General features: G+C 39.5%; 1 protein-coding gene across 6 annotated transcripts in view; it reads right to left on the reverse strand.

The window, feature by feature from the left end:
* Positions 1-18,265, reverse strand: part of CACNA1C (calcium voltage-gated channel subunit alpha1 C) — a 2,299,705-nt gene that overhangs the window by 296,836 nt on the left and 1,984,604 nt on the right. For all 6 annotated transcript variants that reach the window (XM_078673661.1, XM_078673663.1, XM_078673662.1 and 3 more), the window contains one exon: positions 4,476-4,508. In XM_078673661.1, the coding sequence (XP_078529787.1) occupies positions 4,476-4,508 (33 nt within the window). The remainder of the gene's footprint in view (positions 1-4,475; positions 4,509-18,265) is intronic.

Here is an 18,265-nt window from a genome sequence, read left to right on the forward strand (position 1 = left end):
CACTTTCAGATCATCTAAGGGTAGACTGCTGAAAGTGCCACTATATTGTAATATCAAGATTGGGAAATAAGCACTTTGGGTACTAGTGCAGCTTTTCAAAGTACATCTCCATTTGGAATTAGCACAATTACTAATCACCTCAATTTCCATATTATGGTGATTATTGGGAAGCTCTTATCGAAGTCTGGCCTATTCTAGCGCAAATAGAACACACTTTCTTGCCCCAAATAGACATTCCTGGCAGTCATGCATTCTAGAATGCACCTTAACCTAAACATGTTCCTTTCATGAACCCACATTTCAGTCTCCTAAACTCCCTATGTTACAACAGTAGATATAGAATAGTTTGCCTGTTCACTTGGTCCTGCTTCTTTCTCACAGATAGACTTTCTACAAAAAGGGCCCCCTTTCACAAATTCCTGAGGGGGGAGTATGGAAACTGTGCAGCTCACCCCATCTACCCCCGCATCCCAATCCTATCACCCTCACACATACCCTCCAGCCCTCCCCAGCTCCTTCGCTCCCACTGTAAAAGAGAAGACACAACATCAAGACCAGGAGAGAACCAAACGGTCGGGGCTCCCAGCATGCAGAGTTGTTTACAGGAACTGTGCAGACAACTGTGACCTTCTGCTCTCATTACTTGTGCTGTTATTGCAGTATTGTCTCCCTGTGAGAACGCTCTTGTTGTCCAGAAAAAACTCAGCTTCTCCATTTCCCAAGTCTTAAGCCGTCTCCACTCCTTCAAGCTTGCGCTGCCCTTCCAATTATTCTCTGGTCTCAGTTCTGCAAATCCTTTTAATCTCTACCTTTTCTCTTTATTCTCCTCTAATTTCTATCCTAAATTCCGTTAACTGTGGTGACAAATTTGGGCTGCAGTTGCAAATCTTCAAGCCTGGCAAATATAATCCTGCCAATGTCTGTTTCTGGTGACTACTCGCAAGTTGGTAAAGTGATCTAGCTGAATTACTAACCAAGACATGTGGCCAATACCCAAAACCGCATATTTTCTTTAGGGATGTTGATGTTAAAGAGGCTTCAATTGTAGATTTCATAGAGCATAGAGATCAAAATGTGGAAGCTCTCATCTCAGAAATAAAGGAAAACTAGGCGGGAGCCGTAACTTCAGATATGTTTTAAACTGAGAAATATTCAAACTTGCACCAAAGGAAATATAGCTTTGTTTTTCAGCGATGGCAAGAGGTGGGGTTCATGCTCCAACGCGAATTAAAAAGCCACCCCCAAATTGGAGGGACGGGGAAGCTCAGGATGCGTCAATCTCCCATGCATAGGTTTGAAATGGTAGCTGTCAGCTAATATAATCTTTTGATCCAGAGGTCCTCTGGGGATCCAAGAGTGGGAGGGCGAGGGGTGGATCAGGATGTATTGATCTGTGCATGCAGCTCTCAAATGGTTGCTACCAGCTAATATAGACATTTCAAGCACTGATCTGTGCATCCTAGGGTTGCAGGGAGAGGAGTGGATCAGGATGCTCCGGTCTGTGTGCATGCAGTTCTACAATGGTTGCTATCAGTTAAAGACTTCTGAGTCACTGACACTTTGAGTACTCCCTGCAGTGCTGAAATTGCAGTTTTTTCAAGTGCAAGAACCATGGAGGCAAGAGAGCAGGTCTTCAATGAAATGGGAGACTGGCAGGATAACTAACCCTACCTTATTTCTACCCACTTTTCATAAACAAAAGAAATTGGCATCTCCCCAGTTACACATTAGCAGTCCTCTTATTTTATATGATACTCCTTAAGAAGAACAGTGGTGGAAACGGGCAAAGTAATTATTTGTTGTCCATCAATCCAACCAGCCCTGGTCACAAGGACAACTGCTGCTTCTTGTATGAAAAATCTGGTGCCACCATTACTGCTCTAAAGCCAGCAGGCTATTCTTGTTTTAGATGTGGTCAAACATGTCTCTATCTACTCCTTGAGAGCGGGGACATACACAAAATCCTGGTTTTCAATCTTTCTTGCTCAATGGCAGGGTTACACTGCAAGGCACCATATATGTGGGCTGCAGCTTGCTTCTACAGAAGCCTAGGCCAGCTTTTGGGGCAGAGAGAGCTAGCTAGACTTTTTCTATACATCCACCTCTGTGATAGCTTACATGATGACACTTTGAGAGTCATTACGGCAAAAGGACTAGTTCAACTGTGACACTGGTTCTGTAACATTGCTTGTGAAAGCTCTGACAGTATTCATTAAAACGGTAGATGATGGTGGTAATATGAACAAACACAATATACACTTGCAAAACTGAGCAGGTGGCCAGATTATGTTCATCTGGCTCTAAATGGTTAGAAGACTTAGCAGATATTCCTTTGACAGGTTAAATTCCTGCATAGGTGGAAAAGGCATGATTCCTTTTGGGATAGAGTTCACATGTTCATACTGTCTCTCCAAAGTCTTCTCGCCATCAATTCCTTCTGGAATGGAAGTGCTTTTGTCTTTGGGACTGGTATACTTGTGGGATCTGGTACATGATGAGACCCATCTGGATGAGGACCTATTTGAAGAAAAAAACTCTTAAGGGTATATGTAGCACTGTTTGTACTCAAAGTGGAGCAAAATAAAAGTCCAGACCCTTAGAGACAACTCCACAAATGTTATATTTGGGCAAAACAAAAAGTGGTGTCTAGGTAGGCGATGTCTCCCTTTCAGAGTTGGCGATGAATGGACATGGCATCTTATCTGCAGTCACCACCATCCATGGGCAAGAGGACGAGTGGGATTCAGTGAAAGACACTTTGAACAAGATCAGCTTGTCAAACATGTATTACCCTGGGGTCTGGCCTCTGGAATATAGTACTCTCTCAAGAGTGGACTTGAAGAACATTGTCTTCAGTTGCCCCATTTTCAAGAAAGGAATGGACATCAAAGAACGTCCATAATAGATGATCATGAAGTTCGTTCCTAATGTTTCCTTAGACGTTGTCCTCGAGCATCCTGCCACAAACCAAGGTTCTCTGATCAAGGGATCTTCTGGCACTACGTTTGAGCACATTATTTCACTGTAGAACCTCACCTAAAACGGGAAGAAATCTCAGATCTTCTGCAATTTTAGAAAACCCAGTCCTATATCAGATAGGCCCATTTATTACAATATATGCAGTGCCATGTCAAGCAGCATGAGGATCTGCTTGTCTGCAGTAACAAATTAATTCTCAACAAATTGGTTTTCTCTAAAGTGTTGGGGCAATACATAAATAAAGTTCCCAAGTACATGTTGGTTATCTCTAGTGATTATAGAATCCGTAGTCAGACAAACATTTGCAAACTCAAAGGACATTGTGCTGGGAGGCTTCAGTTGGTCTTGCATAATTTCAGTGGTTACAGAAAAAAAGGCATTTAAGATGAGAATCATGTTTGTCTAATTAGACTAAAAGTAATTTTGATTTAGGATGTGACTGTTGATCATCTATTCAATTTTCCCCTGCATTGAGCTGGCCTGAATTAAAAAAATATATATCTAAAATGATTTTCTAAGTTTCACCTCAGAGTTTATTATTTTGCCTGTCTTTTGTCCTACGCTCTCTCATTTAACTAGGATGGTTCAAAATATATGGCTGGCTTTAACATAGGTAGTGCACGTACAGGTTTTTCGAAGTTCTTGACCTATGGCCGGAAAGCAGTGAATAGTGCTGGCTAACTTTATTCAATGGAAAGAATGCTAAGGCACTTCTCCCACGGCAGTAATACTAATGATGGTAACCCATCTCACCCGTCTACGCAACAAGAGATTTTCAAACTTGCAACTAACTGCCACTGGGGGTCGCGTAACAAGTATTTATCACTGAGCTCATCAGTGTTTGCCCATTACTAGTTATCCAGCTTTTCCTGAGCCATCACCACAGCAAGGTCTTTAAAACCTCGCCAGTCATATGTTATGTATATTAGCACTTATAAAAGGGACTCAGGCCTGCACTGTAGTATCTATCCCATGTAGACCTGAAGAAGACATTACTAGCAATAACAGCACGAGATGTCCTTTATGAATCATGAATATTATGAAATATAGCCAGACTTCTTCAAACTAATATCAATTCCCAGAATGCACTGGGGTCTAGGGAACCAGCATGTGTCTAGATAAACCTGGTAGACCCATTTACCAATTGATCAGTGCCATGCGTTAACAGCGGGATACCTTCACGATTCTGGATCTCTCCTGGTAGTTCCTTAAGCGACACAACAAGAGGTCAGTTATTACAAGAAAGCTTGGGGTGCACAAGAAATACAGTACAAATACACATCAAATACAACGTTCTGGGCACCAGACTCATACAAAACGCACAACACCGCAGCTACATGCAAAAAAAGGAAAAACTAGGCTATATCTACACAGAGAATGAGAGAACCACCCTGGCGGGGGGTGGAGGGTGGCAAAGTGTGCTAGTGGCTCAGTGAGAGAGGGGAGGTTGTGTCACAGAGGCATGTGGGAGAGTGCACTGTTGGGTGTGATCTTACCATTGAGGAAGAGCATTGGGTATGTTCAGCTGGCTTTAAAGAAAGGCAGACAGAAATAAGCTGTATTAAGTCTCCAAAAAAGTGTCCAAATTGCTAGGTCTAAACACGCAACAAGACGGTGGGTAGAAAAAACGAACAACACAATAACAGAAAACGTATGGGTACATATATTTTCTTAACCCTTAGATCCCCACCTAAGTTGGTCACTAACAACGAGAATTCTGTAGTGTTCAAACATCAACTATACTCAAAGAAGACGTGTCATACAGTTCAGAATCTTAAGCCTACCAACATACATCTGCCAAAGCATGTAACTGGCATAAAGCTTTACAGCACAGGCCCAGCCACTCCTGAGCACCCTAGTTAGCAGCTGCAGGGAGGCTAGTATTTAGTTGGGGAAAATCCTTTTGTTCCCTGGCTATGTCACGATTCTGTGTTTATTTTACATGGGCACTTGAATGGAATCTTTGTTATTTATATCTTTATTTTCCACTGAGAATCCGAAATTACCTAAGACCTTGTTGAAATGTATGGCAGCTAGAATGTCCAACATTGGGTCTACGAAGGCCAAATTCATGCCAGATGTTCAGGATGTTGAGACAGGAGAAATTTACATACGATTAATCTAGATGGAAATAACTTATCAATGTATTATCTTGAATACCTGGCATGGATCTGGCCTTTGTGGGCAAATAGTAGACACCACTGATGGGTAAGACCTACGGAGTTAAACGTGTTATCCTGGCAGCTAAGGTTTTTCTGGCTCACATACACACCATGAACTATACTGCAACAATGAATTGGTTTGTTCAAATACATCACCGGTACAGGAAGAACGTAGTGAGGGCTTCTTTTTCAAATGGTTTTCAGTTCTGTTCTACGTAGCTAACTGCTCATTTGTGGATTTGTATATTACTAAACTGAGCAGGGGGCCTAAATGAATCCTATTTAGAATCTTGGAGGTTGGCAGTTATGGGGCGCATTTTGTTAAAGGTAATACTATTGAATGAAGTTCTATTAAAATGTGTAATCTGTTTATTTCACCCAGGCCAGAAAGACAAGAAGTAACCAGATATCACCTAACTCCAGATTGGAGCATTGTGGATAAAACAGAAGCTCCATATTCAGATCTGAAGGAGGAGGACATGCCTTCAGCTATGGGGTAGAGTTCCCAGACCAACTAGGACTTGGCTGGTACGTGTGCAGTTTCCAATTACTAGTTTATGTCAACAGGTATTTCCGTTTCATTCTTTCATCCAAGGAGTGGTCCTCCACAACATGACATTTTGCCTCTCAAGAGCTCATCATTATGTCCATAGTGCCTTCCATGTAAGAAGCAACTAAACTTGATGGACATGATATTTTTGACATATATCTTATATATTTTTTAAACTAAGGGGCGTACTAGGGGCAGACCCACTCCTGCAACTAAAACAACTATTTATGGACTTTTATCTAGTTTACTTTCACACGTATGTGTTGAACCTGCCAAATGAATTCCAATGAAATTGGCCATATATATGGCTCCGTTTTTTGGGAAAGGAGTATATTAATAAGATGACTATCAGTACTGCCCAAAACGTCTAGAAAGATGATACCTTGCGCAGATTTGAGAAATCAAAATTCATTAGTTTGCTTTTGTTATCTCTTTAAAATGGATAATCGACAGTACATCAAAATGGAATTTGTTCTGTACGGTTTAAAGAGTCCTCTCCTTCTGCTATATCTTTATTAGACAAACCACCACACCCGAATTTAAGGGTGGATGTAAACTGATTTAAATCCTGCAATATAACCTGTATAAAACAGAGCATTTCCTGAAAAGAGTACTGCTGCTGACACGTGGCTTTCTAGAAGTGCCCAAAAAGTATGTACGAATGTATGTAAGGAGAAGACACTAGTGCTTTTATGTGTGCAATTAGTTACTAGCATATAGATTTAGTCAATATCTTCCTCTATTAAAGTGAGACACACTCAGGCACGCACACCTGAGCACATATATAAAGTCACCCAGAAGCATGCAAAAACACACAAAGCAAAGACACACACACACAAATGTGTGCATATACACGTGTGCAAAAACATTGTGTACGTGTGCACTCACTATTTATATGCCATAATACATTTTAGCAGTGTCTGTACAACTCTCAAGTAACAGTATTATACTCTGGTATTGCTTGTTGTGAACATTTGCGAACTTATGAACTGGGACCCTTGTTATATCCCAAAAGAACAGGATACACCTTGAAGACCAGCAGGAAGAACCATTAAACCGTACAGAGCTCAATTATGTTTTTCTTGTCACCTGGAAGAAAGTACCTACGGTAACATCATCCAGCAGAATGAGGCACAATCAGTGAATAACACCAAACAGGTTGAACATTTAGAACGGCACACCAGCGGCTCCGTCCCTTGGCTGCTGCTGCTTCTGTCTTGCCATCTTTGACTCAATTTGCAGTCTGAGAATTAGAAATTGGAGAGTAAAAGCTTCTGATACTGGCAGAGCCTTACACCCACACCCACCTTTCTTCTGCCCCCTTCATCTCTAGAGGTTCCTGGTACTATCAGCTACTCGCAGGACTAACATGTGTGAACATCTGTGGATGTAGAACTCAATGATGAAAAGAGTTGGCAACAATAATAGGGACATTGGCTAATTGTGATCAGTAGGGTGGGTGATCATGTATGCTTCACTTGCAGAAAAAGGGTTCTCAAAACGGAAACAAGTACCCCATTGAGGTTTAGGGCATTGCTCATAAAAGCATAGACAGAGTAGGTATGTCAGGGTGAACTGAAAAATGTTATGGATTGAGCTCAAATCTCCAATCAGGACATCATCCAGGTATTTAGAAAGACAGTTTTGGGGCCAGGCAGTACTTACTCTGCGAAGCTCCCCTGTAAACCATACGCACGTTGAAGCCACAAATGAAGAGTGGGTCAAAATAGGCATTTATCACGTGGGTAAATCACTATCCACAAGGAGCGAATTAAAATAAGTAAAAAAAGCTCGAAGTTGGATGTGAAAGACCATCTTCACTGGCACTGGCAAAGCTATACTGATTTAATTTAATGTGTGTGTGCTTCTAGACTGCATATCTAAAATAATTTATGCCCATGGTGTACTGATGGCAGAACCTTAGCAGCCAGCGAAGGGCTTGGGAGCTAACAACCAAAAAAGACAGACAGACAAATGGACATACACAAAGACAGAGAAAGACTGAACTAAGGCAAAGGTAACTTGTGTCCTCCTTCAACCCATCCTTGTACCCATTAGTGGGGCAGTGGGGCACATATCTTGTTTGCATAGTATTCTGTGTAGGAATACTTTGCAGTTTTGCAAAAAAGATCAAAACATTTAATTACACCAAAGAATAGATGCTGAAGTTATAAGATATTCAAGAGAAGGGGTGGTGTTCACAGAGAAGAGAAAAGGAAGCCAGAAGAAGACAAAGCACGAGAAGTAGAAGTGTGTTGGCAAAATATTCTTATACAATAAAGAAGGATACTTTTAGTTGGAAAGAAACAGGAAATAGAGTCCATGATTAAGGAGTGAAATCGAATGGTCAGGGAATAGATTAAAGAAAAACAAAGGTAATGAAAACAGTAAAAAATAAAGGGTAAAATAATAAAGATCTAACATTCGGGGTATTGAAAAAATCAGACGAAGGCCATGGAAAAGCAATACAGTAATAGAAAGAAGAGGCAAGAGGGAAAAAACAAACTAGAGGAAAGTTAGTTAAGGGTGAAAAAGGAAAAGGAACACGAAAGGGGGTAAAATGAAAAAATAAAAAACATGAAAAAGTGAAGAGAAAGGACAAAGGAAAAGTGAATGGGCACAATAAATGGAATTAGAAAGAAAAAGTGGCAAATTAAATGAGAGCTTGGCAAACAAGGGGAATGGAACTAAATGCTAGACAAAAGACAGGAACAGTAGCTGAGAAATAATAAGGGAAGGGGAAAGGAAACCTAGAACGAAGGAAAATGTGAGAAGTTAGAGGAAAATAGAGTAAACACAATGATTGGAAGAGAAAATTAAAAAATATATAATTGAATGGTCAAATACGGGATTCTAAGCAAAAGGAAAACAGAATGACAGTGTAATGGGTGCTGGAGGAGTGGACATTGGCTAGGAGATTGAAGAAAATAACGGATAACATGGCAAGGTGAAGGGGAGTAACATAAAGCCAGAAAAGATGAGAAGATGGGTTTGAAAAAACAAGAGAGGTATTGGAGTTTCGAAGAAAAGACCAGGGGGAGAATGTGGGTAAAAATGTAGAGACAGAAGATGGCGAGGATGATGCAAGATTAGGGGCATAAATGAAAAAAGCAGAGAGGAGAATTATTTGAAGAAAATGTATAAGGTAAGGCAAAAGAGAATGTAAGAAGTCAAGGCCAAACCAAGAGGAGAAAAGATCAAATGGAAAGAAAGGGGAAATTAGAACGGTCTGGGAAGAGCAAAAGAGGACAGTGGTTGTGGGGAAAATGGAAGGAGGAAGGACAACTGTGGTATAGAAGGGAAGAATAGCAAAGGTTAGAAGAAGAAAATCTGCTCAAATAGAGATGCTCAGTTGACATCCTCCCTACAGAGACATCAGAGAACATGCTTCTGCAGTAGTCGCCTTTCATATAATCAGATGTATTTGTTGTCCAGCTAGCAGTGTGATTGACAGAGACAGTTGTGCATGGGGATGGTTTCCATCTACTGAGAGCCAAGGTCAAAGGAAGTTTATCATGCTACCTAGTCATCCAAAAGGGGTTCTTTGAAATCTTACATTTCCTTGGGCTTGGGGCCATCAGCACTGTCTGAAATGAAATCCGGGCAAGATAGTATTACCCTGTCACACTTTTATTGTGAAAAATAGTAGGTCATGACACTAACAGATTATAAGGGGCTAAGTAAAGTGGGGAAATTAAGTCTGAAGGATTCCCAATTAGATCACTATCGGTGCACAGTGGTCAAAGGTTGGCGCCTATCACTGTGGCAGAAGCAATCCTTCGGTACAAACCCAAACCCAGTATTGAAGAAGCAAAACTCCCCAGATCTCTTCAGGGATACAATACAGCGGTAAATCATGTTGTGCTACTGTATATTGAAAAACATGCTACAGGAGTTCAGGATCAGTTTATTGCCGTTATCTCTGTCTGTTATGCACAACAGGAAATATTTTGCAGTGTATAACATTTCTGCCAGTCCACTCAAAAATATTTAGTGGAACGGATAGAAACATATAACCAGTGTAGGATCTAATCTAGTCTTTGAAACATTCTGAACAGGCAGGTTAGAGGCTGATAAATATTGCACCCCACTCATACCATTTGTTCTTTCTGATCACTGACAGTGAGCTAAGCTACTCTAGTAGTACTGCAGTTTTCCTAATTTTTTTCATTCCCTCCTGTAACCCTCAGATGGCCCTCACATTTCCAAAGGGTGGTGATTTGTTTTCAGTCTTATTTACTGGAAATACAACAACTCCTAAATGAATGAAATACAAGAGCCAAAATGGCATTATGTGCCGGGGCCACCCTTCCTACAGAGTCATTGCAACAGCACCAATAATATCTTTCACCTGTGCACCAATGGATGAGGTATTAGAGTTACTGACCTCACGAGTTTACATCCAGAAGCACTTCACAATCTAACATTTCCTCAAACATGTAGACAGAAGGCACATACAAGTGATCTGACAAGATAGCACATGCACGCACGCACGCACGCACATACAAAGCAGATGAAGTGAAGTATGGGAAAGAACTGACATTAGTTTTCAGGTCAAAACCAATCACACAAAATCACAGCCAGTATAATAAAGTGGGCGCAACCAACATATGCATTGTTGTATTACGGGCAGTATGTGCTTATAGGAGACTTGCTCAGTCAGAAAATGACAAACAAATTACAATTATACACCCGGACAAAACCAGGCAATTCATTTGAGAATAAACACACACACCAAGATACAGCTTGTACAGTACCAACTGCACGAAAGTAAATGCTAGAAAACATGCTGATAAGCACAAATCATTGATAAAGAGCACACAATGGAAAGCTCATCCAATAGGGATGCCAACAGGATTACCTGAAAAGACAGACACAGCACAGATAAAACGTACAGATTTACTGTATACGTGACAAAGCAGATGCTGTCAATGACATAAGTGACAAACTCATACAAGCAGACACAGGACATATATGGTTAAAATTCCACACTAGAAGACATTTCACACGTCATAACAAATATATATATATAGATAGAACAAGCATACTAACAAGCCGACAAAAGCAGAAAAAGTGTGTTTCTCTGTGGCTAAAGAATTTGAAGTAAAATGGTAAACTAACAATTTCACACAGGTAGACAGGTAACAAACTTGACCGAGCACAATCAGCACCCAAACACAGATTACCAAGTCACTTAACGAAATAAAACCACAAGCTTGAATGTTACGACAAGTGCAGAAAAACTGATGCAAGCCAAGCACCAGTCAAGCCCCCTCAAGCACAGTCTACGTACGCGAATAAGCCTACATATAATAACAAGAACGGCTCTGGCCCTTAATCAGTAAGGCCGGACAAATATACTGAGAACAAATACAAAAAGTGCCAATACTGATACTCATTCAAACATCACATTTATACCAGGGGCCAGAAGACCTAAATCGTCTGGTTTGAAGAATTGTTTTTTTTTTCTTTCAAGTATTTTTTATCATTTCATACTCTTGTTTTGATGAAAACTAATTTTTTTCAAAAAATGTAATATATAAAAATACAATAATGAACATACACTGAAGACTACTACATTTAACAGACAAGAACACACAAATATGACAAATATACAGTGCAAATCACTATACAAATGTAAACAAATACAATACATTTATAGCTATGGTTCTATCAGGTTTTTGAACCTGACTTTTATAAATGTACAATGCCTCTGATCCTTTTTTATAACATATCAATTTTGCTTTTAATTCAGAGGCCAAAGCCGAATGGTGGACCTACTTTGCTCACTTAATATTCCAAATATTATATACACAAAATCTCTGGTGAGCAAGAAGTGGTAATCCCATCATAGTGGGCGCCTATTTGGTCAGGAATGAGACCAGTCGACGCGTTTTGAACCCACTGAGATTTATTATCGGGTTCTCCTCAGGACGTAGTACACCAAGCTCAATCTCTATAGATCAGACTTCAATGGCATGAGCGCACCGCACACAACATATAAGTTGCCTTCGGCCACTTGATTCACCAGAAGGAAATTGAAGTCTAATATACAAAGAATGAGCTTGGTGTTCTACGTCCTGAGGAGAACCCAATAATAAATCTCAGTGGGTTCGAAACACGTAAACTTTTCTCATTCTTGACCAAATAGGTGCCCACTAGGTTGGGATTACCACTTGTTGCTCACCAGAGATTTTGTGTACATAATATTTTGAATATTAAGTGAGCAAAGTAGGTCCACCACTTGGCTTTGGCCTCTGAATTAAAAGCAAAATTGATATGTTATAATAAAAGGATCAGAGGCATTATACATTTATACAAGTGAGGTTCAAAACCTGATAAAACCATTGCTATAAATGTATTGTATTTGTTTACAATTGTATAGTGATTTGCACTGTATATTTATCACATTTGCGTGTTCTTATATGTTAAATGTAGTGGCATCTTCAGTGTATGTTCATTATTGTATTTGTGTATATTTTCATCAAAACAAAAGTATGAAATGATAAAAAATATTTGAAAGGAAATTAAAAACAATTCTTCAACCAGACTGTTTAGGTCTTCTGGCCCCTGGTATAAATGTGATGTTTGAATGAGTATCAGTGTTGGCCTTTTTTGTGTTTGTTCTTAATACGCCTACATAAGCAGACTAAACGTATATACTAACAATCCAACATAAGCAGACAATGTATATTTGCAAATAAGATGGTAAAGGCAAAATACAGCACGTGAATGCTAACAAGAAACAGCACTAACATATAAATACCAATCCAAACACAAAATGGAATGCAGACAAGGCACACACTCGCACCTAAATACAAAGCACACACATCACAATAAGCACATCCTAGACAAGCATACAAAGACGTTGACGCAAGCAGAGAAAGCAGGTAACCACTTCACACAATCAATTAGATTTTAAATACCTAACAAGGATTTACAAGTAGCTAATGCTAATTGCTCCTGATATGGGAGTTGGGGAATTAATTAACTGGATAGAAAAATATATTAATATGTTATCACTAGCATATAGGGCACACATATGATCAAAGACACACAGGACTCCCAAACAAGCTCTCATTTAGAAAAGGCACATACCTATGTTGCAAAGATTTCAAAAGAATAAAAGCACTAAAATACAAATTTGCGCTGTTTCGATGCAAACACATTCTGACAAGTTCACACAGATACACAAAACCACATACGAAAAGGATAAATCACACATAAGTCATGTCACCACCAACAAAAACCACACTCCAACATAAACGAAAATGGTCACGGCAAACGAAACACCACTTGTAAACTTATCCCATCAAGATAACAGCAGGAAAACAAATACACACGCACACGAGAGTATATGATCAAAACACAAAGCAATCTGACACCAGGAAACAAAACAAACAAATGCACAGACGGTAATACCACACATGAAGGGCAACACACTCAAACAAGAAGAAAAAGGCAACATATAGTGCCTGCAAGAAAGTTTAAAAGAAAAAGGCAATATATAGTCCCTGCAAGAAAGTTTATGTGAGCAAAATGAGTACAAACACGCTCAAGCGAGAAGAACAAGAAACCATGTCACAAGACAACGACAGCAGAAAGAACACATGCTAGTAAGTTCACATAGGCAGACACGTCACATATGTTGACAAGTTCACACACCGAAATGCATACCAAACAACAGGTCGCCCTGCAGATTTAACATTTCCCCCAGAAATAGGAGGATTTCCCAGTACCAGGGATTTTGAGTCGGGAGATCGAGTTAAATTACTACACACTACATAGCCTAACAAACTCACCTATGCTACCAAATTCACTCAAGTAGACACAGAGGCAGAATCAGCACTCGTACATATAAAAGCTCGCACCAGAAAACCACAGATAGTATTAACAAACTCACTACAGCAGAACCAGGTCTTGCATTTCTATAATGTCAACCAAGCGGATTAACCATAGATTCACAGTATGAAATCCAACAGGGGATTCTAACCTGCACAAGTACTTACAACCACACCTTGGTACCCAATAAGCATCAGGACTAAAAAATACATTCACAAGTTCACAGTGAGAGTGTGCCCGTGCACACACATGCTAACAAGCTCACAATAGAAGACACTGAACTGATATTTACAGGTCTTCAACTTGACACTACACAAGCGCACTGATACCTTGACACCAGAAGATATAGTCATTTAAACACACAAACAATAGATGAATGTTCAAGTTTAAAGAAGAATATGATGAAGAAAAAAGATACAGAACATACCTTTACCAACATATATAGTTGAAACACAAACACACTTATGAATGCCTGTGAATCAGGAATGCAGGAACCGGGAATGCAGTTACAACCCACATACTAACACAATCATTCTTGTCATACGCTCATCCAAGCAGATGCACACACATTCATTGAGAACTAGATCACAGAATAGCGTACAGCATACATACACACTTAGCATGCTTACGCAAGACCTACTGCACCCATGAACCTAGATAAACTATGAGTCACCACTTTAGCATCCCCTAAAGCTGGTGGCCCTAAAGCCTAAGTGTTGGTGGTCCCAAAGCTCGAGTTATGACAAAACAGGCCAAAACCTTGCCCCTTTTGCCTGATTTGGTTGCAGTTCAGCAGAATTTAGTGGAACTCCAGACCTCTTTAGAAGGCTCCAAGCTAATGGAAACAGACAGGGTTGTGCAAAGGAGATATGTATGGAGCAAAAAACAGTTGTCCGCTGGAACATGGCTGAGGGGTGAAGTATCTCATGGGAGCTTGCACTGTGTGAACTGCATGGCATCAGCATTAACAAAACAGTCACTGGCCTGACACGTTCAGTTCCACCCCAGCCAACAGGCTGCGTAGGCGAAGCATGCTGTGAAGATCAGGAACCGAGTGTACACTCACTGAATGTCATGAACTACAGAAGAACATACAGACAGACGCACACACGCATTCCCTTTTTCTACAAGGAGATACGTGCAAGGGGTGGAGGGTGGGAAGAGTGCAAGCCTCACTAATACAATCATTCCTTTAACTTGGAAGTAGCAGCAAAGGGCAGTGCAAACATTCTAGCTGCAATTCGGTTAACCATAGGGAACTACTAGCAGGGGTGCCTGGAGATAACTTAAACATGCCAGTTAACAAGGAAGAGAGTGCAAAAACCCCATACAAACTGTATAGCAGGACAAGGCACAAGGTGATGTGCAGCAGAGCAGATAAAGACAGCTGGTTACTCGTTGACCCTAGTAGTAGGACGAGGGCTCAGTGCCCCAATCTGTTTAATGGTTTCATCCAATATAGAGTGCATTCATTGGACAATGGGTAATGAAAGTGTATTTGCAAAGGTTCACAAGAAAGCCTTACAGTATCACTCTCTGATACTTCAAAAACAGGATTGTGGCTGTTGGAAGGTGCTGTCAACACTAGTGTTTCAGCCCTGCTGTATATCTTGGGAGAGGGAAGTCACGGCCATGTTAAGCACAATGGGGCAATAACATCTTTTCAAGATAGTCTCAGCAGACAGTTTCCAATGCAGGCTTCTCCAATTTTAAATGGTTTATAGAAAAATGTCAAATGATTGGAATGAATCTCCAGCTGCTACTTATAAGAGGCCACTTGACTAATGCCATTTGAGTTTGAGGGTTTGCCCTCATAGTCTCCTATCTGGCCCTTTGTTTGAGTTAACGAGGGACATAGCACCCCTCTGGCACAGCCTTTTGAACCTCTAACTGAACCACATTTTTAGCACCACAGTTACTGAAGACATTGGTGATTTCATGTGGAAATCTAGAATTCAATTTTTGTCGTATTCTTCAATGCCAACCCACAGCCAGATTAAATTTTACAAAGAACCGTTTCAAAGACAATCATGAAATGCCGACAGGCTGGTGATTTCGTCTCAGGCAGGTTTCAGAGAGACACCTTGTTTGAAGTACATCATGTTCAAGGAGAACAGATTTTATTTTTGATTTAAAAGATTCTTGATCTCTCGATTCCCATGTCTAATGTAGTCTTCACAAAAAAATATTTGAACCCAAGATAGAAAGGATAACCACAAAAACATAAAGTGATTATGTAAAGCTGCTGTCATCACGTCATGTTTTAGATGGTGCCAAGCCCAGGCCAGAGCACAAATAATAATGGTATAATCAGGGCTGTGGCCATAAATGTTCATAAAGCTTCTGGTCATTTGGCACTCTCTGACATTAACTTGTGATTAAACTATTACAGTACAACATAACTCATTAAAGTGAAGTTAAAACATTCTTTCCCAACATAAGCTTCCGATGGATGAAGCATGAGAGGCATTCTTAGTTCTGTTTTTCTTGACAGAAACTTCAGAAAGATGATAGAGAGGGTGTTTAAAAGGAGTGCTCAATTTCTAGAAGAGATGATGAAGTTCTGCCTCCTGTCTGCTCACCAGCATTTTTGAGGTATCCAAGTGGACTGAAGGTTGATGAGTATGCCATCTTTGGATTGCTGATACTGCTTCCGAGCAACATCCTGATATCATGTTTTGGTTGGGTTTTAACCTATCGATATGTTTGGAAGAACCACAAGTAAGGAGCATGTTTTGGTGAAAACACTGGCATTTGAATCAGAAGTCATAAGTCTCACTTCATTGTTTCACAAACTGTGTTATCACAGGCACACGGCCTGGTCTTTACATCCAACAGCAACTATATAAATATTGGTCATTCATTTCTCATCAAATCGTTATTTTCCTTGCATCTACATCAGGTCAAAAAAACGTTTATGGAACACACTTCCTAAGCATCTTCTCTAGAGTGCAAAGTTTGTATTCTGCACTGGGCTTTCTATTCAAACATTAAGTTATTCCTGTACGGCGAAGCTGCACAAAACAGGATAATACTAGATGCATGATGGCTAGTGTAGGGAATGTATGTGAGACATAGGGCCTGAATCACAAAGGATGTTACGTTTGTGAGTGAGTTTACACTTTTGATTATGTTTACTACTTTTATGTATGGTATTCACAAGCTGCACTTTTGCAATAACTTACACTTTCGTAGTAACCCCAGAACTACAAAATAATGGAGGTAGGGACTGAAAATAAAACCCCATAAGAAATAATGTGAAATTAAATTATTTGAAAAAGTAAAATGTATATATAAATATAATGTTGAAACAATATATAAAAATAGTACATATTTATTATTTAGTTATAAAATATTTATTTACCTTTTCATTTAAAATATAACATTGCATCTTATTAAAATACAATATTTGTAATTCTATACATAACTTTTAATAATCATGAATGCACATGAAAAATATGTTTTTTCTTCGGGTAAGAATTTTTTTTAACTTTAAACTTCGGGAGTCTGTGTGTCTATTATTCAGAATCTGTTAGGAGATATATGTATTTGAGCATGACAGAAGTAGTGTGAGTGTCACTATGAAGCAAGTTATATGATGGGTTGGTATCAGTGTTAGATAATGGTGAAAACGTTAAGTCTTCTATGCAACGAAAATTGTGAGTGCTCTTATTTGTGTTTGAACTTGTGTGGATAGCATTTAACATATTATAAAACAAAAATCAAATTTTTTGAAATTTGAGGAAAAATAGAGGTAACAAACTCTCATTTTTGCCACCACATTTGTGAATGGTACATAGACATACATTAACCCTTGACCTAACCCTGTTACTCCAGTCTTAACGTAACCTTTCTTCCTTTACACCATGTTGACTCTTTATGGGAGAAACCCCCGTACTCCCTCTCTGTGTCACACCCTTCGCCCCACCCTACTTACACCATCACTTACCTTCCATTGCTCTAACCCTAATCCAACCCTAACCCAAACCGATAATACCCCAGCACTTGCACCAATCATAACACCAACCTTTACTCCAACCGTAACATATTCTCTTACATAATCATTTACTCCATCTTAACCCTTATCAAACACCTAAAGTTAGCCGAACCTCTTACCCACTTTCTTAACGCTTCCCTAATATACCACAAGCCTAACCTTACCTTCACTTACACTTTACACTTACATCATCCCTCATCTTACTTTACTCTAACCCTAACCCTTACACTTACATCATCCCTCATATCTTTCTTTACTCTAACCGTAACCTTAACCCCTACATATAACCTCACCCCAACTCTAAACTTACTACAAACTACATTAATTTCCCTAACCCATTCCTTTATTTTGTATATGGTTGTATGTGATACTTAAAAAAACAATTTTGTGAAACAATTTGATGTAATCATTTATTTGAAATTTTCACGTAGAATGGCATTTACCACTTAGTAGAAATAAATTAACCTGAATACCATTGTTCAAAATGTGTATTTACATGCTTTTGTTTTTAGGTGTTAATGTCATTACTTTTGAAAATGCATTCTATATTTTAGACAAGATTTTCATAGATCCTAGTATATGCCACTGGGAGACGTTACTTTTTACATATTTTGCTGATCAGAAGTTACAACCAAAATTGCCTTTAGTTTTTCCACTGCTTTTCATCCCTCTCACATACCTTCTCCCCTTATTTTTATAGAGGGGGCACCCTCTACCTCCTAACAACCATTTTAA

The sequence above is a fragment of the Lissotriton helveticus genome, chromosome 1_1 (assembly GCF_964261635.1).
Source record: "Lissotriton helveticus chromosome 1_1, aLisHel1.1, whole genome shotgun sequence".
NCBI classification, from domain to species: Eukaryota; Metazoa; Chordata; class Amphibia; order Caudata; family Salamandridae; genus Lissotriton; species Lissotriton helveticus.